The sequence below is a fragment of the Corythoichthys intestinalis genome, chromosome 14, assembly GCF_030265065.1.
Source record: "Corythoichthys intestinalis isolate RoL2023-P3 chromosome 14, ASM3026506v1, whole genome shotgun sequence".
In the NCBI taxonomy this organism is placed as follows: Eukaryota; Metazoa; Chordata; class Actinopteri; order Syngnathiformes; family Syngnathidae; genus Corythoichthys; species Corythoichthys intestinalis.
In genome coordinates, this window is record NC_080408.1 from 22,853,941 (window position 1) to 22,879,397 (window position 25,457).

The 25,457-nt window shown below is 39.4% G+C and overlaps 1 protein-coding gene across 2 annotated transcripts in view; it reads left to right on the forward strand.

The window, feature by feature from the left end:
* Window positions 1–25,457, forward strand: part of tep1 (telomerase-associated protein 1) — a 73,659-nt gene that overhangs the window by 35,290 nt on the left and 12,912 nt on the right. For both annotated transcript variants that reach the window (XM_057856837.1, XM_057856838.1), the window contains exons 22-41: window positions 362–479; window positions 546–740; window positions 2,505–2,686; window positions 2,762–2,903; window positions 2,975–3,154; window positions 3,235–3,327; window positions 4,511–4,646; window positions 4,713–4,872; window positions 8,492–8,625; window positions 8,723–8,811; window positions 11,373–11,487; window positions 11,567–11,801; window positions 13,984–14,101; window positions 14,193–14,317; window positions 14,394–14,493; window positions 14,564–14,719; window positions 16,834–17,049; window positions 17,133–17,189; window positions 18,418–18,559; window positions 23,044–23,301. In XM_057856837.1, coding sequence (XP_057712820.1) covers window positions 362–479; window positions 546–740; window positions 2,505–2,686; window positions 2,762–2,903; window positions 2,975–3,154; window positions 3,235–3,327; window positions 4,511–4,646; window positions 4,713–4,872; window positions 8,492–8,625; window positions 8,723–8,811; window positions 11,373–11,487; window positions 11,567–11,801; window positions 13,984–14,101; window positions 14,193–14,317; window positions 14,394–14,493; window positions 14,564–14,719; window positions 16,834–17,049; window positions 17,133–17,189; window positions 18,418–18,559; window positions 23,044–23,301 — 2,951 coding nt within the window. The remainder of the gene's footprint in view (window positions 1–361; window positions 480–545; window positions 741–2,504; window positions 2,687–2,761; window positions 2,904–2,974; window positions 3,155–3,234; window positions 3,328–4,510; window positions 4,647–4,712; window positions 4,873–8,491; window positions 8,626–8,722; window positions 8,812–11,372; window positions 11,488–11,566; window positions 11,802–13,983; window positions 14,102–14,192; window positions 14,318–14,393; window positions 14,494–14,563; window positions 14,720–16,833; window positions 17,050–17,132; window positions 17,190–18,417; window positions 18,560–23,043; window positions 23,302–25,457) is intronic.

Consider the following 25,457-nt stretch of genomic DNA (forward strand, 5'->3'; position numbering starts at 1 on the left):
ACCATATAAATGGAATGCTCTCGCTCCGACTACATCAGCACTCGCACATGTAACTTTGGCCGTGCGCAGTCGCTGCTAGTAAATATTTAAAATAGCAAACATGGTGGAATGTCAGCTTTAATTAAATGTTTTTATTATATTTTTAATTAAATTTTATGTTCGCTTTTTTGTGCCTTTTGACAACTTTTGGTTTCGATACAATTATTTTGATGAAAAAAGTATGGCGAGCAAAGCCACAGTTCCAGTCACATTTTGGCCACCTCACCGCATCACTACTTAAAATACATTTTCACTCTGTAGAAAAAATTGGAACACTCTGCCTTAGCAAGGAATTAATAAAGTGTCGATCTCTTTGTGCCAGTTACCCGTGCGAGTGGGGGGGTTTGGTGGATGGCAAACCCTACCTGAAGAACTTGGAGTATTTTGCCAAAGCAGTGCTTGACGATCTCTGGGAGGCCGTTGTCAAGCAATTCGTCAACGTAAGCAGTTGGATGGCATCCTGGCATCCGACCTGCCAAAACAAGCATCTCATTTTATTCCCTCAGCACGACGAGAAGGATGAGCCCAATGCAGATGGCGTGATCATAGAACAAGAAGTTCACCAGGAGGCTCTGCAGCAGCAGTTCCTCAGCAGAGCTAGGCTCCTGTTGGCAGCAGTGGAGATGGTGGAACAGTCACAAGCCAAAGGAGGGACTTTGTTGGTTGAGGGAGGGCCTGGCCAGGGCAAGACAGTTTTCATGGTAAACCACTCCTTTCAAAACTTGGCTTCATTTTTATTTTTATTACAATTTGGCTTTTCAAAAGTACATCTTCAAAGAAATATTTTGTTGGAAAAGTTAGACGGTGTTATTTTTAGCAGCTCTTCATTTTTGTCTTGGTCTTTTGGACAAAAGTACTTATTAGTCTGTTACATTTTACTCATTTCAAAATGTACTCGTCTCAGTCTAGTTTTAGTTGACAAAATCTCATACAAATTTTAAGTCGACAGTTACTCAAAATATTTTTGTCTGTACAATTCAAAGGTTTTAGTCCAAAAATAAATAATGGTTTCCAACAGTTTCGAATAAACAGACAGATGAGCACATATTGTAGCGTCTACTATGACAATGTGAACTTTGTGATGAAAATACAGGAAAAGCAGAACATTATTTTCAATTAAACCCACCGAGAGGCCACGAACTCTGTTTGGGGGAAAAAATGTTGTCCGGGAGTTTAAAAGGATGCTCTCCACTCTAAAGTTGATGCTAATAGTAACGGGAATGCTATGTTAACGCGACGGGTTGCATTCAGCGTCTGATAGTCACTCAGCACCAGTGTTGTTAATCTTACTTTGAAAGAAGTAATTAATTACAGTTACAAATTACTTCTCCCAAAAAGTAATTAAGTTAGTATTTCAGTTACGCAAATGTAAGAGTAACTAGTTACTTGGCAAAGTAACTGTTGCTACCCCCGGTAACTATGTGAAATTCAAAGGGTTTTTGGGACAGTTCGCCCTAGCCCAATTCTTTACCCTTAACTTATCTAGACACATGGGTATTGTGGATAATGTGAAAACTAGATACTAACCTTTGTTATGTTTGGAAGTCATTTAATGTTAAAGTTGTTAAAATTTCTCCCATTATTGCAGTACTTCCCTTCTGTCCCTTCTGTCTACTTTCTACATGTGAAAATTTTATCCGATTCATCATTTAATGATAGATTCAAGTCAAGGTTTTGTCGATTTAAGAGTATTTTAGATAAAAAGTTACTTACTGTAGGTTCGCTAGGAAGGTTCTCTACAACAGAGCCTTTCTGCTTTACTTACTGCTTACTGCTTTAAGATGGCGGCTGTTTACTAACGCCGGCTAGTGTATCATTTCAGATCTACTTCTCAACACATTTGCTAACTCCACAGAGTCTGTCATTTTGCATCTAATTCTACATGCATGTGGTATTTAGCGTAGCATCATGTGGGCTTAGATTGTAGGCTGTTGGCTAAAGTCAGGTATTATTGGAGCCACCTAGCCTAGCATCGCGTTTGCAACAGTGTCACATCTCCCTTCCCGCTCTTCTCTCTCCGTGTCTCTCATACTTTTCTCGCGTCATTCAACCAACGTAGTAACGCACACCTTTACATCCTCAGTAACGGTAACGACGTTGCAAAGCTGAGAAAAGTAATTAATTAGATTACTCACTACTGAAAAAATAACGCCTTTAGTAACGCTGTTATACTCTGACGCAGTTATTAACAACCCTGCTCAGCACAGACCTTAAAAGGCTAAAGCATCATTTCATACTCTTGCCAAGATAAGAAAACAAATATTACCATTTGTTTCCAAATAAGCAAGACTTATTCCGTGATGTTGTAGTCTCCCAAACCGCGTTTTCAGCTCATCATCATGAAAATAATTGTTCGTCGATGAAATATTTTCGATCTCGTCATTGTTGACGAAAACAACAATTGTTAGACCTTGTTTTTTGTCACGAGAATACACATTTACTTTATTTCAATTCCCTGTACAAAGGCTGCGCTAGCCGAGGCACTCAGAAGTGGCACAAAATCCAAGAAGAACCTGATCTGTGATGTCATCTCATACTCTACAACTGCGAGCCAAACATCTCGCTCCGTGGAGAACCTCCTGCGATGTCTCGTCTGCGGCATGAGGCGGCTGACGGAGGATGAATCTCCTCTTCCCCTCTCCTACAAGTGTGTTAACATAGTCTCGTCAACCAAAGCCAGCTGTTTATCATTAAATAAGGATGTTTCTTGAAATCTTGAAAGGGATTTGCTGTCAGAGTTTCACACCACTTTGAAAGACATAAAGAGGAGCAAGCCTCTTGTGTTGCTGGTGGATGGGGTGGATCTTGTGTGTGACAACTGGGATCAGCTCAGTTCTGGTTGGATACCTCAGCAATTACCACAGGTCTGTCACTAAACTAATGTGACTCATTTTTTTACTAAACCATAACGTTATCATGATTTTGGCTGTGACAGGGTGTTTGTTTGGTGATGAGTGCCACATCCACCTCGGTGTTGTTGCACGCCCTGTCCAAGAAGAGTTCCACGCTGCTCTTTACCCTGCCACCGCTCACTATGACTGAGCGAAAGGAAATCGTTGAGAAGGAATTGGATTCCTTCGGGAAGAAACTCGGAGATGCCGCCTTCAACAACCAGGTTCTTTCTCGCGAATGTCAGCGTTATCGTTTTGCGACATTTGATCCTTCTCAATGACTTGTGTGTTTCACTTGCAATAGCTGCAGACGCTGATCATGAAAAAAGGTGCGGACTGTCCTCTCTATCTGCACTTGGCATGTGAAGACCTGAGGAACTTTGCCTCCTTTGACAAGGTTCAATTTCCTCTCCAAAAACTAGAAAATTTTATATTATACAGTAGGTCAGAGTTAATATAACTTTGAGCTTAAACATTTTTTAATCAATTTTTCTCAAATAAACAACTACATTGAAAACCACAATTTTATTTTACTTAGCTTATTCATTCTCAATAATGCAGCTCTAGGGTTTATTCTGATGTTGTGACTTTTATCTTTTAAATGCAGCCTATATTTGTTTTCCTTTTAAAAAGAGATTTTTTCCATAATGATACAACTTTTTCCCCCAAAGCTGTAAAAGTTTATTTTTGCACATAATGCGTTTTTTTTTTGTTTTTGTTTTTTTTTTTAATTATTAAATAAGCTTCATTCTAGAAACTTAATTCTCATTTTGTTGAGGAAAAAAATACTTGTCTTGATTACCTAAAAAGAACAAATTCTGGGTTTGACATACTGGATTGTGTAAATCATCCCCTTATTTGTTCATTTGAGGTCCTCCCTTCAGGCAGGAGATTCAGTCCCTTGTTTTAAGTCCAACAGGACAAAAAAACTCCTTACCAAGTGCAATTAGGTTGCTAAATTTGCACAATTCTTGCACTTAGAATGCGAAGCTGTGTATAGCATTTTTAAATTGTAGTCCGTGTGTTATTTATTGTATGTGTATGAGTTGTTATCTGTATGCTCACCTGCTGTAAGGCAAGTTTCCCCTTCTTAGGGGACAATAAACTTAAACTGATTTGAATGTTGAACTTTAAAATGAAATAATTCTCAAAATTATGTTACTTTTTTTATTTGAATTAAAAAGACATTTCTAGGATCATGATGTAGATCTAAATCATCCCAAAAATTTTTCTTGACAAACTTTCTCCTCCTACTGCAATATTTTGCAGAAAAGTAATATCACTAGACAAAATTCTTAATTTTTCATATCCAAATTGAGAATTTTGTCTTGCGATATTACTCCTTTAAAAAACATCTTCTTGAAATAAGACCTTGCCATAATATTTTAGCTTTTATTTTTAAAATGGAGTAGTCTAATACTTTCATTTAAATTCTTGTAACATCTGAACTTTTTTTTTTTTCATTAAATCAAAGTGACCTTCTAATCCCTTTCTTAAACTTGAATAAATAAGATGATATAACAAAAATGATTACATTATCATCTCCATCTTGAAAATGACCTCGTATCTTTGTACCGCAGCTGAATGAGAACCTACTGGCTTTGCCTCAGTCACTCAATCTGCTGGTCCAGTACTGCCTGAAGAGAATCTGCTCTGACCACGGGGGCATTGTAGGACTCCGCTGGGCTCTGGCATCCCTCACCGTCAGCAATGCCGGTATGAGGAACCGCTGAGCTTCATCAATTTTGCTTGATTAACGAACCCTCTTCTCTTCATCTCCAGGCTTGAGGGATCGAGATTTATACTCGCTACTGAATACATGTAACGAACTGTACTCGCCCAAAAGACGGGTTGCATGGGAGGAGGTGCTGCCGCTTTGCAGGAGCCCCAAAGGTCGCGTTCCTATGGTGGCATTTACCCGAGTTATGCAGAGCCTGCGAAGGTGAATACATCAAGATTTCATCAATAGTGGCATGAAACAAGTTTGCCTATAAACCAAGTAACTTCAGAAACGGTATAATATAATCAAAGTTGCTTTAAAGTGCCTGTGATAGCATCAAAAATTCTTAAATAGCATTATTATGTGAATTAGAATAATATTTTGAGACGATTCTACTATATACAACAATTTGGTAAAGCGCAGATGACGAGAAATTAGTCTTCTAATCTGCTGTTTAGCCCCACCTGTCATTATAGCTAGGGATGGGAATTGAAATCCGATTCCAATTCGGAACCGGTTCCGACTGTTTCGAGGCCTCGACATCACAATGAAAAAGCCTTAACGATCCCTTTAACGATTCCTAAAGACGCGTATTGCGTCGTGACGTGTCTTGTTGTCCAGACGCATCAAACTAGCATGGCGCCAAAAACCACTCGGTCCAAAGTTTGACTACACTTCACCAGGAAAGAGTGTGAAAATGAAAGGTTACGACGGGTAAGCACGAGCATTGCAGCCATAAACGTAACAATGACAGCACGTAGGTTCAAACGCTCGAAAGTGTGTCTTCACTTCACGAGGAAAAATTACAACAAAGCGACTTGCAGTCATTGCAAGGTGGAGATTACTGCATCGGGAGGGAATACGACTGCGCTGTCCTCACAGAGAGGCCAAGGCTCAGTTCTAGCTATACAGCTAGCTAAACTCCCAAATGACGATGTAGAAGACGTTGGTATAAGTTGCTGACTTTATTCAACCATCACTTGAAGAGTGAAACTAAGAATAGAAATGAAACAAATCAATTTCGTCCCCAATAACAAACAGGTTTGCATCAACGTAAATCAGCGATGACTAGCTGCTAATAACAGTATGGTTAGCATTCGTTCGCTAGCATTAGCACATCGTTCAAACCACTACACAACTGGATTTAAGTGTCCGATCGCGAGTGGAAACACAACATCAACAACACAAAAGATGATACATACAGGCATTGCCTCTGTAGATATTAACATTAACAAAGAACGTAGGCTCGTAGAAGTGTTTCCCTCTCTCACTTCGCTCGCTCACTCGCTTGGATTCGGCATTTCTTCGGGTGCCGAAACTGCGGCCCGCGGCCCAAATACGGCCCGCCTCCACATTTGGTCCGGCCATTTTGAAATTTTTTTTTTTCTCAATCGTGTTATTTATTTCCTGGCCTTTTTCCTTGAAGAATTCAGAGAGGGTTATTTGGTTATTATGTATTTAATTAATAGTGTTTTTATTATTAATTATTATTATTATATCATTATTTTTATTTTATTTACTTTCATTCCGTGAAGAATCCAGAAAGGGTTATTTGATTGTGGCTTTCTGAAAAACAATTATTTTTTTACATTTATGCACTTCTGCAATCGTCACACTTTTTCTGTTACAAACTGACCCCGGCCCCTCATCAGAGAAGGGAAAAGTTATGTGGTCCTCACAGGAAAAAGTTTGGGGACCCCTGATTTAACACATATTGCCAAAGGCAGAACAACAACCTATCTGCCAATATATACCAATATTTTTTATTTCTATTAGATAAATGTTTCAGTAAAATGTTACACATTCTTGTGTATTTGCCACTTATTGCCATAGTTAACATTGAGGCTTTGGGCCTCTTTTGATTTCGTTGTGAGTTTGTAAGGTTGTGAGTTCAGATTAAACAAACTCGATGCCAATCAAAACGTTTGTTCTTCTTTTTCCCCAAATTAGAATCGATAAGAGAATCGATAAAGAATCGAATCGTTAAGCAATATCGATAATGGAATCGGAATCGTAAAAATCCTATCAATTCCCATCCTTAGATTTAAGATTCAGCCAATTGAGGGGGACGATTCAGAACGAGGAAAATTGCGACAGAGCAGGAAAATGTCATTGTTTCAATCTTTCTACTCCAATATTCCTACCGGATAACTGTCGACCTCTTGCACCTCCCAAATGGTATTTTATGCCACCGGAGTTGGTCAGACTTTTGTCTTTCCCCTGCCCCGGCTTCGGAGACGGAGGAAAGAGCGTAAACAAAGCGGGAGGCGTGACAGCTAGCCGACATGCTAACCCGAACTGTGCGGCGTTTCCAAGTTTTTTCTGCGGAGAGCAGGCAGTGCTCATCGCCGTGGAGGGAAGGGGAACGCCAAAAATGACAAATCGCACAAAACTACCCCATCACATGTCACACACGGCGGCAGGGTTGATTGTCTTCACTGATCGGCCAGTCCGCGGCGGGCAGGCAGTGCTCGTCACCAGGGTAAGAAGGGGAAACGCCGAAAATAAACAAAACAGGAGTAGTATTATCACCCACGAAATGCAAGCCACCGCCTTATTTAAACGTCTGCCATGGCATTTGACATAATGTAAAACACAAAGCTTACTCACTTAGTCATCCGTCCATTGGTCTCTTGGTTGTCGGACTTGTTTTGCCCATGTATGTGAACAATCTTTTGAATATCCAAAAAGCCTCACACCACTCTTGCTGGTGAAGTAACAAAAGCTTGCAGCACATTGGGCTGGTGTGTGAAAAATAAACAAATTAATCCGCAAAATCAGCTGAATCTGCAGTCCATCTGCATGCTATAAAGCAGTGGCTTTGTTGTGAGATGCTGACCTGGGTTACGTTACATTCGCATTCTTCCTCAAACAGAGACTGGAGCCGGAAGTCACTCATTTTCATGGCGCGGGATTTAAAAAATTGAATAAATAAAACGATCGCTTCTACACACTACAAAGCGGTCCATTTCATTCAGGAGCATAAAATACCACGGGGAATAAGAAATAAACATGCTTTTTGCTGTCATAGGCACTTTTAACTCATACATTTCCCGTAGTCATTTATTTATAGTCATTTAACTTCAGTTCAGCTTGCGTTCCCGTCTACCTTCTATAGATCTCTTGAACATATTTTGAGTATTCCGAACTCATTTTAAGTTAATATTGTGAACGTGGTTGAATGAGTTGAGTTGAATTAAGTTAAAATGATCAAGTATGTGGGCTTTACTGAAATGATAAATTGTGTAAATTTAGCCTTTGCCTTACTCCAAATGCCTTCAAAAGAGCGCACTGGCACCAGTATAGTCAGCCAGGGTGTTTAGCTCAATTGTCTCTGCACTCCACTGCTACTGTGGTGGCTTGTTTGATTCCTGCTTGGAACCAAATATTATATATACTGAAACTGAAGACCAGTTAAAATTAAGATGTCAAGTTTTAACTCTTAACTTGATACACGTTTTTCATGAAAACTTATCCATTCAAGTGATATTGGTTGATTGGAAAAGTCAAGTTCTGTCTTTTCCTGTGTAAATACTAGGCTGACTTAAGGAAGGGCTGGCTGTGAAAATTCATTTTTCAGTGCCACTGATGTCACTAGACTGTTAATTGCAGTTAATCAATTAAAGTGACTTTCAAAGGGTCAATGTATAACAAAGTGGCCTTGAATGTGATCATAGCGGGGGTTGGGGTCTGTCAGTGCCACTGCTTGACCCCAATGCAAATGGACCACAATGAACAGGTGAAATTAAATTCCTTGAGCTGAACAGTTTTCTGGTAAACAAATGTACTGTCTTGCCCTTCTGTGCTTGGTGAAGTTATCCAAGTAAATGGTATTTTCCAGTCTGACAAATCTGTCTCAACACCACAACACTGACGATGTGCTGGCTCTGTCCAACCCTGATGTGAGGCGAGCCTTTGAAAATGTCCTCCTGCCCTCTGAAGACCACAGAAAAAGAGCTCACCTTGTGTTAGCAGGTGAACCCCCACCCCCAATCATTTCTTCCCAGCCTTTTATTTGTCTGTGAGAAGCGCCACAAATTATGTCTTTTCCTCTCTCCGGGTTCACCTGCAGGTCACTTGTGGGTGCTGGCTGATTCTCAGGGTGCAGATACTTTTCTTCATGGAGAGGCAGACGCCATCCAGCAGCTAACTACTAGTTTGGTTGGTCGCTTTTTAATCAATCGCACACAAGCCGCTCAACTGTATTGATTTCATTTTGATTTGTTTGCCACATGCGCAACAGAATTGCATTTAATTAAACAAATGTTTTGGTAAATTGCATTGTATGATGCTAAGAATGTTTTTAGTGGTGTACATTTCAGATTAAAAAAATAAATATTCAGAAAGATATTTTTAAATTTAGATGTATTCTTATTTCTAAAGAATGTTTAAAAATATAAAAGGACATCCTATAGGGAAACAGTTGTAATTTTCTAGAATACCATAATTTCCGGACTTTAAGACGCTAATTTTTTCCTTCGTTTTGAATCCTGCGTTTTATAGTCCAGTGTGGCTTATTTGTCGATTTATTTAGGTTACTAGGTAACACTTTATTTGACAGCGGCATCATAAGACTGCCATAAGACCGTCATAATTATGACATGACACTATCATGTGCATTACTCAATGCTAATGACAGATGTCATTAAGTGTCATCCATCAAATTGTCACCAGCTCAATTTTTGTCAAGCTTGAATCCATTCAAAAGTGAGATAATTTGGAGGATAACGCTAAATGACTTCTGTTATAAGCATTTATCATTGCTCATGACAGTGTCATGTCATAATTTATTGTCTAATGGCAGTCTTATGGTGCCACTGTCAAATAAAGTGTTACAAATACCATAACTAGTAATTAATGAAACAACTGGAACAGTAACTGAAGAAATAATTTGCACAGAACATGAATTTTGATTGTTATTTGCATCTGTAGCGCTGCAATGCATGCTAGAAGGAATGTTGGATGACAAGTGTTGCCAGCAGGTGGCAGCAGAGGTTGACTCTCTCCCAAGGGAGATGTGATGGCCAAATGACGCTTCTTGAAGCAATGAAGCTTTTCAGCCAATTGGTTCAAAGCTTCATGGTGTTTCAATTGGTCTTATGACAGTCGTATGATGCTGCTGTCAAATAAAGTGTTACTAGTTAATATCTTTTGGTGTAAATATGCCATAATAGTGTAAGGACAGCTTCGGCTTATAGTCCAGTACTGCTTATCTATGAACAAATGCCGTTGTCGTCCCAAATTTAAGGGGGGGGGGGGTTATAGTCACGTGCAGAGGTTGCGCTAGACTTTTTCGTTGTCTGTCATTTTGACTGACAGGGTCATAAAAATCCGGTCATAATCTATTTTTACCCGTCACTTAAATTTTTAAAATGATAATAATGACATATTCAAAAGCAGTGTTGGTCAAAAGCGGTGCCTTACTTACTCAACTCTGAATAAATTGAAGAAACTACCAGCCATGTTGTGTCTACTCTCTGCTCTGTTGATTTGTCATCCAAGACTCGGGGTGCGTTCAGGTTTGAGAATAGCGCACGTACTTCTGACTCCAAGCTGTTTGTCCCTGCTCATTCAATTAGGCTACGTTCATACTACAGGTCTTAATGCACAAATCCGATTTTTTTGTCATATCCGTTTTTTTGGCGTGCCCGTTCAGACTGCTTTTGTCCATTGAGACCATTCAAGTATTACGCATGCGCTCTAATTTGCAGTCCGCCACGCGCCGGTGCGCAGAAGCATCAAAACAAATGACAAGTCATCCGTCATTCCAGGGATATCATATTTTGCTTTTCAAAAGGAGGAGACAAATAACAGACCTAAATAATCCCCGTTTAGGCTTATATTCAGTTTATATGGATTGATAGCATGCACGCACTGTCCGTGCATGTCACACACACATACGGGCAGTTTGCCCCGACTCTCCAAGACGGGCTGCAGCCAGACCCCTCTCCCGACTCTCGGCCGTGTAGGAAATGTTGAAATATAGCTCACATAGAGCAGAGAGAAAACCATTCATTCTCATGCTTATCCTCAACCCATTTTAATTTTTTTATGACTGTTGTCAAGCCCGGCCCTTCCCCAAAAGCAGTGTTCACCGCAAGCTAGGCGCTAATAACGCACAGCTGAAATCTGATTTGGGACACTGGATGGTACAGACCGCCGCGACAGTCTGGAAAAATGTGGCCCAGATCGGATTTGAACCACATACAAAAATGACCCAGATCGGATTTGAAATGGTCCACATCTATGCGATTTGTCCCGTTCAGACCATCAAGTCAATGCCTGACTCGAGTCGGAAAAACACGAAAAAATTGGATTCGTGCATTAAGACCTGTAGAATGAACGTAGCCTTAGATAAGCTCTCCAAAGCTTCCTAACGTTTCCGTGTTTGCTACACCTGAATGCTAGTTCGGACATTTTTCCGAGTAAGGCCAACGACGTCATGCATCAAGAGAGACAATAGCTAATTAATATGCTCACTCGCCATCTTGTGGTCTGGGGTGTGAATTGCAACCTGTCAAAATGACGGATGGACTTCAGTTTTTTCCGTCACCGTTTTAAAAAAACGGTCAACGACGGAAAATATTCGGTTAACGCGACCCCTGGTCAGGTGCACCTTATAGTGTGTGGATTACGGTAATAAAGTTCCTATTTTTGGATTTCTAATACTAAAAAGGCACTTGTATTTGACCATTTTTAACAATTTTATTTTTGCTGCTCAGGTGCAAAGTGATGAGATTGAGGTGCTGCACTCACTGCTGTCCAACTTTTACTTTCTTCATGCTAATGTGCGTAACAACCTCCTGCACCACCTACTCAACACCTACAACGATTATGGTAAGTCTTTAGTACAGGACACTTGCCTTACATAGAATTTCATTTTTTTTTCTGCCACGTTTTTTGTTCCTCTCTGCAGATAAGAAGTCACCCTCATTAACTAGCGACCAGCAGGCCGCTATGGATGACTGCAAATCTTTCCTGCAACGGCATGTCGCTGTGCTATCCAAATTTCCAGCTCTCTTCATTCAACAGGCCCTCAACGAATCTCCTGAGACCGCTGCTCACAGTTGGGCCCGTGGCCTATTGGGTAGTGGGAGCATGCGTGCAGTGGAGTGGCTCAACAATGACCATCAAACTTTCATGGGCAGCAGGTAAGCCAGATCTTTTACGTGAAATTGGGCGACTTTCAAAGTGATGCTTTCCCTTCGAGCTTAATCATTTTTGGAAACATTTAAAATGCGAACTGTTATAATACCAAATTTGAGCAAAGTGGCCTCAAAAATAGGTTAAAAATGATCAAAGTGGTGCTAAAAAGGGTCATTTTCTTCATAAAAGTCTTAAATTTAATGGAAACACCCTTAAAATTTTTAGCAAAGTGGCTCACATACTATTGATTTGAAAGCTTTTTTGAGAAAAATACTAAATTTAGACGGCCAATATAGCTTCAGACATAAAGACATAATAACGGCTATAGTTGAAGAAATTAGAGAATTCACCGGCGCTCTTAATCAGAAATAATAAACACATGGTATCATAGTTGACATTTTTACACAATTGATCACTCAGTCCTATTCAGGAAACTAGAAAAATACATAATTTGGTATGACTAGTAAAAAGATATTTAACAAGACGGGAACAATATATTAATATACAAAGAGGATATCAGAAAAAATAGGTATTGTTTGCTTTGTCACCCACGGGTCTGTGTTCTTGTTAATACTGTGTTATAATATACACTCACCGGCCACTTTATTAGGTACACCATGCTAGTAACTGGTTGGACCCCCTTTTGCCTTCATAACTGTCTCAATTCTTCGTGGCATACTGACATGATGGCATCACACAATTGGTGCAGATTTGTCAGCTGCACATCCATGATGCGAATCTCCCGTTCCACCACATCCCAAAGATGCTCTATTGGATTGAGATCTGGTGACTGTGGAGGCCATTTGAGTACAGTGAACTCATTGTCATGTTCAAGAAACCAGTCTGAGATGATTCCAGCTTTATGACATGGCGCATTATCCTGCTGAAAGTTCAGAGATTCAAATCAGAAGTTGGGTACATTGTGGTCATAAAGGGATGGACTTGGTCAGCAACAATACTCAGGTAGGCTGTGGCGTTCCAACGATGCTCAATTGGTACCAAGGGGCCCAAAGAGTGCCAAGAAAATATTCCCCACACCATTACACCACCACCACCAGCCTGAACCGTTGATACAAGGCAGGATAGATCCATGCTTTCATGTTGTTGACGCCAAATTCTGACCATACCATCCGAATGTCGCAGCAGAAATCGACTCATCAGACCAGGCAACGTTTTTCCAATGTTGTATTGTCCAATTTCGATGAGCTTGTGCAAATTGTAGCCTCAGTTTCCTGTTCTTAGCTGAAAGGAGTGGCACCCGGCGTGGTCGTCTGCTGTTGTAGTCCATCTGCCTCAAAGTTTGACGTATTGTGCGTTCAGAGATGCTCTTCTGCCTACCTTGGTTGTAACGGGTGGTTATTTGAAACACTGTTGCCTTTCTATCAGCTCGAACCAGTCTGGCCATTCTCTTCTGACCTCTGGCATCAACAAGGCATATCCGCCCACAGAACTGCCGCTCACTGGATATTTTTTCTTTTTTGGACCATTCTCTGTAAACTCTAGAGATGGTTGTGCGTGAAATCCCAGTAGATCAGCAGTTTCTGTAATACTCAGACCAGCCCTTCTGGCAACAACAACCATGCCACGTTCAAAGTCACTCAAATCACCTTTCTTTCCCATACTAATGATGCTTGGTTTGAACTGCAGGAGATTGTCTTAAACCATGTCTACATGCCTAAATGCACTGAGTTGCCACCATGTGATTGGCTGATTAGAAATTAAGTGTTAACGAGCAGTTGGACAGGTCTACCTAATAAAGTGGCCGGTGAGTGTATTTAAATTACCAACAAAAAAAAGAGATGCCACAAATATATTCCTAATGTATGTTCTATAATAGTTCTTTTAAATAAAATGAAAAGTAGGCTAAATAAAATAAGTGTAAATGGACATTACCTCATTCACTGCCATTGACAGAGATATACTTCAGCTCTATTTAAACTAGGAGGGCTGGCACTGAATAATTTTGACTCGGCGCCTTTGAAGACGATCGCTGCCAAACTCCTCAGTCAAAATGGGTTGGACGTCTCTTGCAGTCAGTAAGCAGCCAGTTAATTAAGAAAAAAAACATAATCTTGAAACTGTTTAAGGTAAATTTCAAAGAGGTCTTATTTTTTTTCAGTGTCTTATTCAATGTATTTATTAGTTTTGTGCGGTTGTGCCTATGGGTTTGCTATTTATGTCTTCCAGCCAGCTGGTGTCTACCTTCACAACAGAGCCCACCTGCTTGGCAGTGGGCTGTGACAGGGAGATGATCGTCGGAACTGGACAGGGAACTTTGCATTTCATCAACAGAAACACAGGACAGGTAAAAAGACACTGTAATAAATAAGATGGATGTACCTTCAACATTTCAAATCTGAAGTTAAAATCTCCCCTTCTGTGTTACTCCAATGCAGGAAGTAAAGGCTCTAGTAAGCAGCAGTGACGGCATCTCCAGCTGCGTCTTCCTCAAGGACGGATGCCTCGCCACGACTTCCTTTGATGGGCAAATTGAGATCTGGGATGCCGCCAACGGGTGCCGGTGAGCAACATCTACTTGAGTGGATCCCAAATAAAGGCCAGTATTGACTAATTGTGAAATTCTTTGCTATTGCCAGGATGTCCCGCATTCAGGGCCACACCAACGTGATAACGGGCAGTGATATCACAGCTGACAGAAAGCACATGGCCACAGCCTCGCTGGACTTCACACTAAAAGTTAGCAAGCTTCCATTTCTCCTACTTGTCTCTTTTTGGAATGATTGATCAAACATCTTGCACTCCTCAGGTGTGGTCTCTGACCAAGGGTGACGAGGTGGCCGCGCTGCCCAGCGACAGCCCTCTGAACTGCATTACCTTTGATTCTGAGGATCGCCTGCTGGCTGCTGGTTGCTGGGACGGGAAGATTATTGTGTGGAAGTGGCTTCAGGATAACACCAAAGTTGTGAGTCAATGATGCAGACATTGTGTCAATAGTGGAGTTTCTCGTGGATTAAAAACTAGGCCTTAAGAATTGGGTCTCTGAGGATCCTTGACTCAACATTGGCTGCTTTTGACGGTGGTAGACGTCCAATCCATTTGAACTGGAAAGTCTACTAGTGATAAAACTTTTTAAAATTCATTGCAGAAAGACAAAAAGAGCAACATGATTAGATGGCTATCATTTAGGGCTGCAGCTATCGATTATTTTACTACTCGATTAATCGATGAACTAGTTAGTTCGAATAATCGAGTATTCGGATAAGGAACATGAAAAATTAAAATACCTGAGCTGAGCCTCAAACATTATTTAAAAAAAAAAAAAATCTATGTACAACAAAAGAAAAACTGGCTAACTTACATAGCAAAAGTCTGCTAGCTTAAATGCAATAAAATGCTAACTTTTTTTTTTTTTTTTTTACGATGCTCTTAACTCATTCACTCCCAGCCATTTTCACCGGAGCAAGGCCCTTCGCTCCCGGCCATTTTACTGGATTTTGACTGATTTTGCACGGCCCACAAAAAATTCTGTTCTATTGCTATATAAACATGGAACCCACCAAAAGAAAGATTAGACTCTCTTCTTTCAGCAGAAAAAAAAAGTAAGTTCATACGTTATTTCATTCTTTAGAAATCAGCATTAGAAAATAGCTTAGTTTGAGCATTTTTCCAATTTCTGATGAAAAAACGGAGAAAATGAGCTTTTTGTAAACGCAAAAATTTCAAACATAATTTTGACTTTAACGCGGCTATTTTTAACTTCAGTGACATCCCAAACATCTGAATAATGTTTTCCTTTTACAAAATAACATGAACAACCAGCCAAATAGAGCTTTTCATAGCAAAGTAACAATTTATTCACACTTACCTAACTGAGAGATGACGTTTGGTGGCTGCGACAGCGGTTAAACTTTTCCCTCATTGCCGACTGTCTCGTAAAGATGGATTTTTTTAAAAGTCTTTTTTTGTGGTGACCACTGTCTCATTCACCAGGGGAACTTATGTTCCTGGGGGGGAACTGGTTTGGCCGTGCGCGTTTCCGTGCAGGACCCTCGAGCGTGCGGTGGAAGTGAGCAGCAAGCTGCGGAGGGGCTCTGCTAGCTTCCGTAATAAAGTTGTACTGTTTGAATTGAGTTGTGGGCTCTTAACAAATGGGCTACTGCCCTCAAGTGGCCAGTTTTATTGCTTTAAAATGGGTTTTGAGGCTTGTTTTTTGTTTTGGCGATAGATCGAAAGCTCTAGATGCTTCTTGTACAAAAAAACGCAAAAGACGTATAAATACGTAATCGGGACACTGAAGCATTTGGAAATAGAACGTATTTATACGGTTCCGGGAGCAAATGAGTTAACAAATGGTTCACATTTCCACAAAAAAAACAAAACAGCTAAATATACATATAAACTAAATTATGAATGCATAAAAAATATTAGCTCAAACAAAAAACTTATGTTGGTCTTAACAGGGAGCAGGTGGATTCAGCCATGTGAAATGTGGCAGACCAGAGGGCAGAGTATCCACCCTAATCAATAAAATTAAATGCAAACACTTTCGAAATAAACCATTACAACGCCACTTTAATTAAACGAATACTCAAAGCAATAAAATTTAATTCGTATATCTTTTTCCAAGCGAATACTCGAGTTAATCGATTAATCGTTGCAGTACTATCATTGTCAATGGCATTGAAAGAGCTAAGGAGACGATTCCATTCTTTAAAACTATAAAATGTGGTCAAAATTACCTTTTAAAGATGGTTAACTTTGGTCAAATTTGCATGAATTAAGAGCAATATTGGGGTAAAAAGGTCACTTGTGATCAGATGCCCTGTAGACATACAGTTAAATTGATTTAAAAAAAAAAAAAAAAAAAAAAAAAAACTGTATATCAGTTCAGTTTGTGCGTTGCCCTTATAAAGTTAAATTAGATCAAAATTTTATTTTATCATGATGACCTTTTAATTAAGTTTTGGGTTCATATGCATCAAAGTGACTTTAAATAACTTTTTATAGTTTTTTTTTTTTTTTAATTTAAAAAGTGTTATTTGAGAACAATGTGTTCATTATGTTCTGTTCCGTCAGTGTTTGTGTGGGCACAGCCGCTCAGTGCGCAGCCTGTCTTTCTCACCGTCATCCTCATCTACTCTCTGCTCTGGCTCCGTGTCTGGGGAAGTGCGCATATGGTCTGTGGAGGCTTCCACTTGCGTGGGATGTTTCCAAGCACACGCTGGAGCTGCCGATGCTCTCGCCTTCCTGAACCAGGGCCGCTTGCTTTTGACCGCCGGTTCAGATAACATGGTTGGTATAACCAAATTCCTGATGTGTAGATCTGTTTTAAGCCCACTTGAAAAGACCAGTAGATTAACTTTTTTTCTCAACAGCTCCAGATGTGGTCAGGTGGACTAGGACGCTCAGTCGCCGCTTTAAAGAATACCCAGGTAAGTTTCTTTTATACCGTTGTAACTTGTGTTTAATTTGTAATTTATAAAGTTCCGGGGTGCAAAATATACAGTACTGTGCAAAAGTTTTAGGCAGGACACCTGCCTAAAAGTTTTGCACATTAAAAAAAATGTATACAGTACTGTGATATGATAGCCCAATCGGACACTTATTCTGGAACACAGAGATAGTTGAAATTAAGCATGGAAATGCTCGCTTGCCTTGGAACACATTCTTGTGTGTAGGATTCCTCATTTAGAGACTGAGATGGGCGTCTTTTTTTTTTTTTTTTTTAAAGTGAATGACAGCTCTTTTAGACAACAATACTGTAGGATCCACAACGTAAAAAAGCCCTTCAACCCGACTCTTTCCTCTTTCGTCTCCCTCGCACACCGCTGGACAGCGGTGAAGAAAAAAACTCACTCCGCTCTTTATGTGTTTGTTCTTTAATCCAACAAAAAAAATACTCCACCGAGCGACATTCAAAAACTGAAACAAAAGGGCAATTGAGATCCATAAAGAAGGAGATTACTCCAGAGAGTTAATGAGGTAAAGGTAAAAACATTGTCTGGGCTCTTATGCTTCCTACTTCCTGCCTATGCCTAGCAGCAAATAAGTCCTGTAACCAATGCTGCCAGACTGACTTCTCTCTTCCGCATCCGTCGAACCTGCATTGCGTTTATTTCCTTAAAGTAAATAAAGTTACATCATGAAAAAGCCAAAGGGCCAATAACAATTGCTTTGAATTTTTAATACTCCACAACTGTTGCCAAGTCTGAAAGTCTATTAAGATAGAGCCGGTCAATAGGTTGGCTCATTGGTCCAAATATGAACAGGAATGCAGTCAGGCCAAAAACAAGATGTACCGGGTCCTGTTCCGGCAAGATTTCACTTGACCAAGTAGTTTGCGATAACAACAGTCTGATGGATTATTGCTAATTCATTCAACTGAAATATCGGAAATGCCAATGTAGTAGTTATCATCATTTCAAAAATTATAGTGGACAGATGCAAACAACTGTCTCAGGCTTTCTTTTATATTCTCCAAAAAGCCCCTGTTATTACAACATGTGTGACGGACATCTTTGTTTGATGATCAAAACATCTATAAATTAACGTGAAAGTGGTTGTAGTCAAAGGTGCATAAATTCTGGTAAATCCTCTCAAATGATTCTGGCTGAAAGTCTTAACTCACATTTTCACCTTTTTTTAACATGTTTCCTTCAGGAGGTGCAGGAGCCTCCTAACAAGAGGAGCAAGTGCGACACCCCAAAGGAGGCCGGTGGCGCACTCTGCGCAGCCATCAGCGGGGATTACATTGCTGTGGGTTACCATGATGATGGCTTCAAGCTCTTCCGCCTCAGCTCCGGTGGGTTTCAACTCAGACAACAGTGTTATACTTTAACGAGTTGAACGAATTAATTTTTTTTTTCCTTTCTGAATTTAAATTTCACATTTTATCTATCTAAACTTGCTTGGCTTCATAGGGTTTTTGGAGACAATAACAGATTTATTTTAGAATCAGAAGTAGAGCTGAAACGAATACTCGAGCAACTCGAGTAACTCGAGTTTAAAAACTGATCCGAGTAGTTTTATTCACCTCGAGTAATCGTTTATTTTGACAGCTCTAAGCATCACGTTTTGCTCGGACTACTTTTAATGCGGGACAACGCGCTGATGTCACGTGCGTAGAGGAAGAAGCAAAAAAAAAAACTTACTGCAGCCGACAACCGCTACAAACGACGCCGACGTTGCTAAATACTAGCCCGCACATGCTACATTAGTTGCAGCTAGCGTCTGGTAAGTCTCATAGAGATCACATGTATGTTGAACTAGATGCGCAATGACAGACTAGGCCGCGTCTGGGCAGCGTTAGCAAACAGCCGCCATCTTAAAGCAGTAGAGCGCTAAGCGCTAATAAAAAGCGCTAAGCGCTAATATATAAGGTTAACGTTACTGTCACTACTAGCTCATCTTACGTTAGCCCTGCGGAGGGCTAGGTTTCAATCAATTAAAACCACTTTCGATGCGTGGCTAACGTGTCTTACATACAGGCTTTAACATAACATAGCGTTGTGGAGTGATAAGGGTGTCAAATAAAAACTCAATAATGCTAACTATCAATTTTAGCTCAGTAGTCATTGCTGGATAAAACACCAAGTAGCACTAGTCCCTAATGTGCTCCAATACAGCCTGTATCATACATTTATTTTGAACAGTGCAAAAACTCAAAATCCTATCAGGACCTTAACTAGAACTTAAAAATGGCTTGACACAAATAGAAATTCAATTGAAAAACGTGGGGGAAAATCCTAACTTTTAAGTGATGTGTGTTATCAAGCGTAAAGGCATTTTTAGGTGTGTGTATATATATATACATACTGGACTGTCTCAGGAAATTAGAATACACAATATTCTAATTTTTTGAGACAGTCCTGTGTATATATACAGGACTGTCTCAGGAAATTAGAATACACAATATTCTAATTTCCTGAGACAGTCCTGTATATATACACAGGACTGTCTCAAAAAATTAGAATATTGTGTATTCTAATTTTCTGAGACAGTCCAGTATATATATATATATTGTAAATAAGATCTAAAGGTTTTTTGAGTGAAAGCAGTGAATTAGTCTTTTTTTTTTTTTAATTCTAGTTACATCTGAGATGCAATTGTTCGCTGTTTTCAACAATATACATAAAAAATAAAGACATTGATTGACTGAAAATGATAAAATGTCTTGTTTTCTCATGTAAATCTATAATTGCTCTTCACCTAAAAATATATTTGTTTTATCCGATTACTCGATTAATCGATAGAATTTTCAGTCGATTACTCGATTACTAAAATATTCGATAGCTGCAGCCCTAATCAGAAGTAAATCTAACAAAGCATTTAAAGACAATCAGGAAAATCACGCCATCGTATGTTGGAATGACAGATTTCAAATGATCCTTGAAGGCTAAATATTCATTAGGTTAGATTGATGTACAATGTATCTGAGCATGTGTAAGGGCGTACCGCAAGCAACACGTCACTTCCTCTCATTAACATTCATGGCGTTACCTACTGCTGCTAAGGGGGGACACGCTATCCCTGATAGGAAATGAATGGAAATCATGTCCGAAGGAGATGTTTACAGAGCTAAACCTACAAATTCTCTCTTAAAATGATGTCCCTGGTGCCAAATTCACTGGCAAAGATATAGAAGAACTTAAAAATGTACAGTTAAAGAGATGGTTTGAGTGTCGAGGGCTGAAAAAAATGAAAAAAACGAGCCAACTTAAGCATAGCCTTGGCTTTTTTTAATCGACACCTTTTTTTTACGCGACTGACAATGATATTCTCCGGTTTCAACAAGCTTTCCTTTACCAATATTAGAATATTGTGTATTCTAATTTCCTGAGACAGTCCTGTATATATACACAGGACTGTCTCAAAAAATTAGAATATTGTGTATTCTAATTTTCTGAGACAGTCCAGTATATATATATATATTGTAAATAAGATCTAAAGGTTTTTTGAGTGAAAGCAGTGAATTAGTCTTTTTTTTTTTTTAATTCTAGTTACATCTGAGATGCAATTGTTCGCTGTTTTCAACAATATACATAAAAAATAAAGACATTGATTGACTGAAAATGATAAAATGTCTTGTTTTCTCATGTAAATCTATAATTGCTCTTCACCTAAAAATATATTTGTTTTATCCGATTACTCGATTAATCGATAGAATTTTCAGTCGATTACTCGATTACTAAAATATTCGATAGCTGCAGCCCTAATCAGAAGTAAATCTAACAAAGCATTTAAAGACAATCAGGAAAATCACGCCATCGTATGTTGGAATGACAGATTTCAAATGATCCTTGAAGGCTAAATATTCATTAGGTTAGATTGATGTACAATGTATCTGAGCATGTGTAAGGGCGTACCGCAAGCAACACGTCACTTCCTCTCATTAACATTCATGGCGTTACCTACTGCTGCTAAGGGGGGACACGCTATCCCTGATAGGAAATGAATGGAAATCATGTCCGAAGGAGATGTTTACAGAGCTAAACCTACAAATTCTCTCTTAAAATGATGTCCCTGGTGCCAAATTCACTGGCAAAGATATAGAAGAACTTAAAAATGTACAGTTAAAGAGATGGTTTGAGTGTCGAGGGCTGAAAAAAATGAAAAAAACGAGCCAACTTAAGCATAGCCTTGGCTTTTTTTAATCGACACCTTTTTTTTACGCGACTGACAATGATATTCTCCGGTTTCAACAAGCTTTCCTTTACCACCTGCCCTGTCTTTCTTATATATTATATCCTCTGGTTGTCCTACGTCTCTGACCGTTCTTGGGGCTAATTTACATTGTTAGTTTTGTGTAGCGATCGCAAATGCTACTCAGTAACAGCCAATGAACACTTTTAATTTTGTCATTGATAACAAATCTTAATTCTATAATTTATTTACACTTCCCCCTTACTAAAGTCGTGTTTTTTTTTTTTTTTTTACAACAGAAAAGGTAACAGTTGCAGTCAGATACCATTTTAATTCTTTTCAGCTCATTCATTGTCAGACAAGCAGCACGGCACAACGTCATGCTAAAAATAAGATAAAAATATCAAAAGGGCTTACCTCTTTGTCCTTTGAAAGACCATGCCAACCCAACAAAATGTTTACTGCATATAAGCTGGCATTAAAAATCCATGCAAGTTGATTCAATCTTCACATTTTTTCCTCCGAGTTTTTGGTTTCGGGAAACGCATGAAGAAAACATCCTTCATATGTCGTAATGTCTAGAGTCGTTTATACAAGTTCCAAAAAAACAATGTGTGATCGGCAAGTTCCTTTTTGAAAGCTTACCGGAGAAAAGTAGCAGAATTAACACGGTTTCTATGCGAGAGCGGGTCTATAATGTCCCACGTTCGCTTTACTTCCGCTTTACGAGACGACCTCACGGTCTTAAAAATAGCATGCGTGTGGTCCGCCATTGCAGACCTAATTAGAATGTTAGTTTATACTGAGAGATTTTTTGATGGATTTCTTTTAACTCTGTTAGTACCAATGACAATAATAGACATCCAATCATGTGGTTCTTTCCATCCTTCTTCTGTCAAATTAAATAAGTTTTTCATGAGTAGAGGTCCAATCCATTTTAACTTGGAGGGATAGCATGGAATGAACATTCACAAACAATCGCGGAGATATGATTTTGATATCTGCCGTTTCATGAGTTTATCACTAGTTGACGTCCAATCCATGGGAACTGGGAAGGTGGCAGCGAATGAGCATTTGTGCCCTCCTAGTTCAAATGGACTGGATCTCTATCACAGTCAATGGCAGCCAATGTGGTAATGGGAACAATCACAGGGTATCCGTGGTGTCTTAAAAAAGTCACAAATCCTATAATTAGTTTAAGGCAGTAAAATGTCTGAAATTCACCGAAAATCACACAAAAGGTCTTACATACGATTTTGAAAGGTCTTAAAAATCTATTTACATTACTTTTATTTAGAACTTGCATGGAAAATGAATGAATGAATGAACTTCAAGTCTGGCTTTTAAATGTTTTGAGGACGCTATACAGTAACTACAAAGTGGAACTACCTGTGCTGCCCGATCATTTTCTTTCCAGGCTTCTGTACGTTTTTTGCCGGTATGGATGTGAAATGGGTCTTAAACTGTTGTCATTATTGTCTTAGTCTTTAAAAGTCTTAAATTTCGCTTGTTCAAACTTAGAGACACTGAATAACTCTGACATGCCCTGATGGCAACTCTAGACACGCTTGAAATAGATGCAATTTATTGTTATCTTTTTAAAGTACCTTATGGACATCTTAGATTTGAACATTCTTTTGGCAGGGGAGATGATTTGGGAGTCGGAACTTTCCCACTTGTCTGTGCCATCCCTGCTTTGGGTATGTGCAGAGACCTCTGCCACTGACCCGCCACCGCCGCTGCTGCTGTCCACGGGGCACGACAAGTGCATGCGGCTGTGGCAGAGGACGCTTGGAGAGGATGGAGAGCTGACTGGGCTGGAGATGACGGATATGTTTGGCAGCCAGCTTGGCATCGTCCAGGCCATGGAACACAATGCCACTTATCTGGCTGCCGCATCAGGTGAGAAGAGACTAGATGGGAGGGGTTTGTAATTTGGCATGGTAACATGAATAAACTCACAAATAAATCTCTAAACAGAAATCCCAACATTTTGCTTCTAAGTAGTCCCCCTGAGTATAGTTTTCAGGAGTTCTTCAAAGATGTAGTGATTCCAACTATAAAATTTCAGATTGCGACCAGATTTGAACTAGATACTAGACAGGCTGGCGATGCTAACATTTGGGTTCACGTCCAATGTGTGGTTACTTACATAAAGTCCGCTTGGTCCCTGCCAGATGGGGTGGTGCGAGACCCTTTCATTATTGCTCGTAATCAGTGTTGTTTCTGGCAGCCCTTTACATTTTTTACTCTTAGTATTTTGGACAAAAAAACTTATTAGTCTTTTACTCATTTCAAAATGTGTTCATCTTCGTCTAGTTTTAGTCCACAAAATCTCATACAAATTTCGTCTAGTTTTAGTCGACAGTTACTCATAATGTTTTCGTCCGTAAAATTTCAAAAGCTTCTGTCCCAAAATAAATGGGGGTTTCCAACAATTTCGAATGAACATAAACGAGCACATATTGTAGCGTCTACAACACATGTCCAAAGTCCGGCCCGGGGGCCAAATGCGGCCCGTGGTCAAATTTCATCCGGCCCCCAGCCTCTGTCATGAAATCAAAAACGTCTGGCCCGCACACAGACTTAATAAATTGGTCAGCAGTACTGCTGCCTTGAAAGGTGGAAAAGCGCTATATAACACCAATACCATTACCAGCATATGAAGTAGCTTACACACTAAATGCTTCTCCTCATTTACCCACTAAAAGGCAGCAGCACTCTTAAGCAACATTACTCCGTGTTACCCTTTATTCCCCATTTCTAAAATGGCGACAATCAACAACAAAAAAGTTGACTGTGACATCCGACGCTTAAAGGATAGGTGGAAATTGGACTATTCTCTAAAATACGCAACAACTGTGTCTGCGTCATTTGCAAAGAGACAGTCGCTGTTTTCAAAGAGTTCAATGTGAGGCGATATTACCAAACAAGACACGCTGACATGTAGGACAAGATTACAGGGAAGATACGTAGCGAGAAATTTAAGCACTTTAAAGCTAGTTTTATTTTACAGCAGTAGTATTTCGCAAGAGCCCGAGAGTCGAAAGAGAACGCCACAAAGGCTAGTTGCGAGATTGTTGAAATAATTAATTTAGGGCTGTCAAATGATTAAAATTTTTAATCGAGTTAATCACAGCTTAAAAATTATAATTAATCGCAATTCAAACCATCTATAACATATGCCATATTTTTCTGTAAATTATTGTTGGAATGGAAATGTAAGACACAAGACGGATATATACATTCAGCATACTGTACATAAGTACTGTATTTGTTTACTATAACAATAAATCAACAAGATGGCATTAACAATTACATTCTGTTAAAGCACAGGTGTCAAACCGATTCCAGAAAGGGCCAAGTGGGTGCAGGTTTGCTTTCCAACCAATGAAGAGGACACCTTTTCACCAATCAGATCTTTCACACGTGTAATCAGTTAAACTTTGTCAGGTGCTGCTTGTTTCAGTAGGAAGTTCATTGGTTAAACTCTCTGCACGGTATCGGTTAGAACAAAATCCAGCTCCCACTTGGCCCTTTCTGGAATCTGTTTGACACCTGTGTGTTAAAGCGATCCATGGATAGAAAGTCTTGTAGTTCTTAAAAGATAAATGTTAGTACAAGTTATAGGAATTTTATATTAAAAGCCCTCTTAATGTTTTTGTTTTAAACAAAATTTTCATGAAAAAAAAAAAGAACTAGCAGCTCGCCATTGTTGATGTCAATAATTACACAATGCTCATGGGTGCTTAAGCCCATAAAATCAGTCGCACCCAAGCGCTAGCAGAGAGCGACAAAACTCCAAAAAACACAAGTAACAAGTGGAGATTGCACTGTGCTGTCATTTTAATCTCTTTGAGCAGGGCATGGGCGTTACAGTGCCTTGCAAAAGTATTCGGCCCCCTTGAACCTTGCAACCTTTCGCCAAATTTCAGGCTTCAAACATAAAGATATAAAATTTTAATTTTTTGTCAAGAATCAACAAGTGGGACACAATCGTGAAGTGGAACAAAATTTATTGGATAATTTAAACTTTTTTAACAAATAAAAAACTGAAA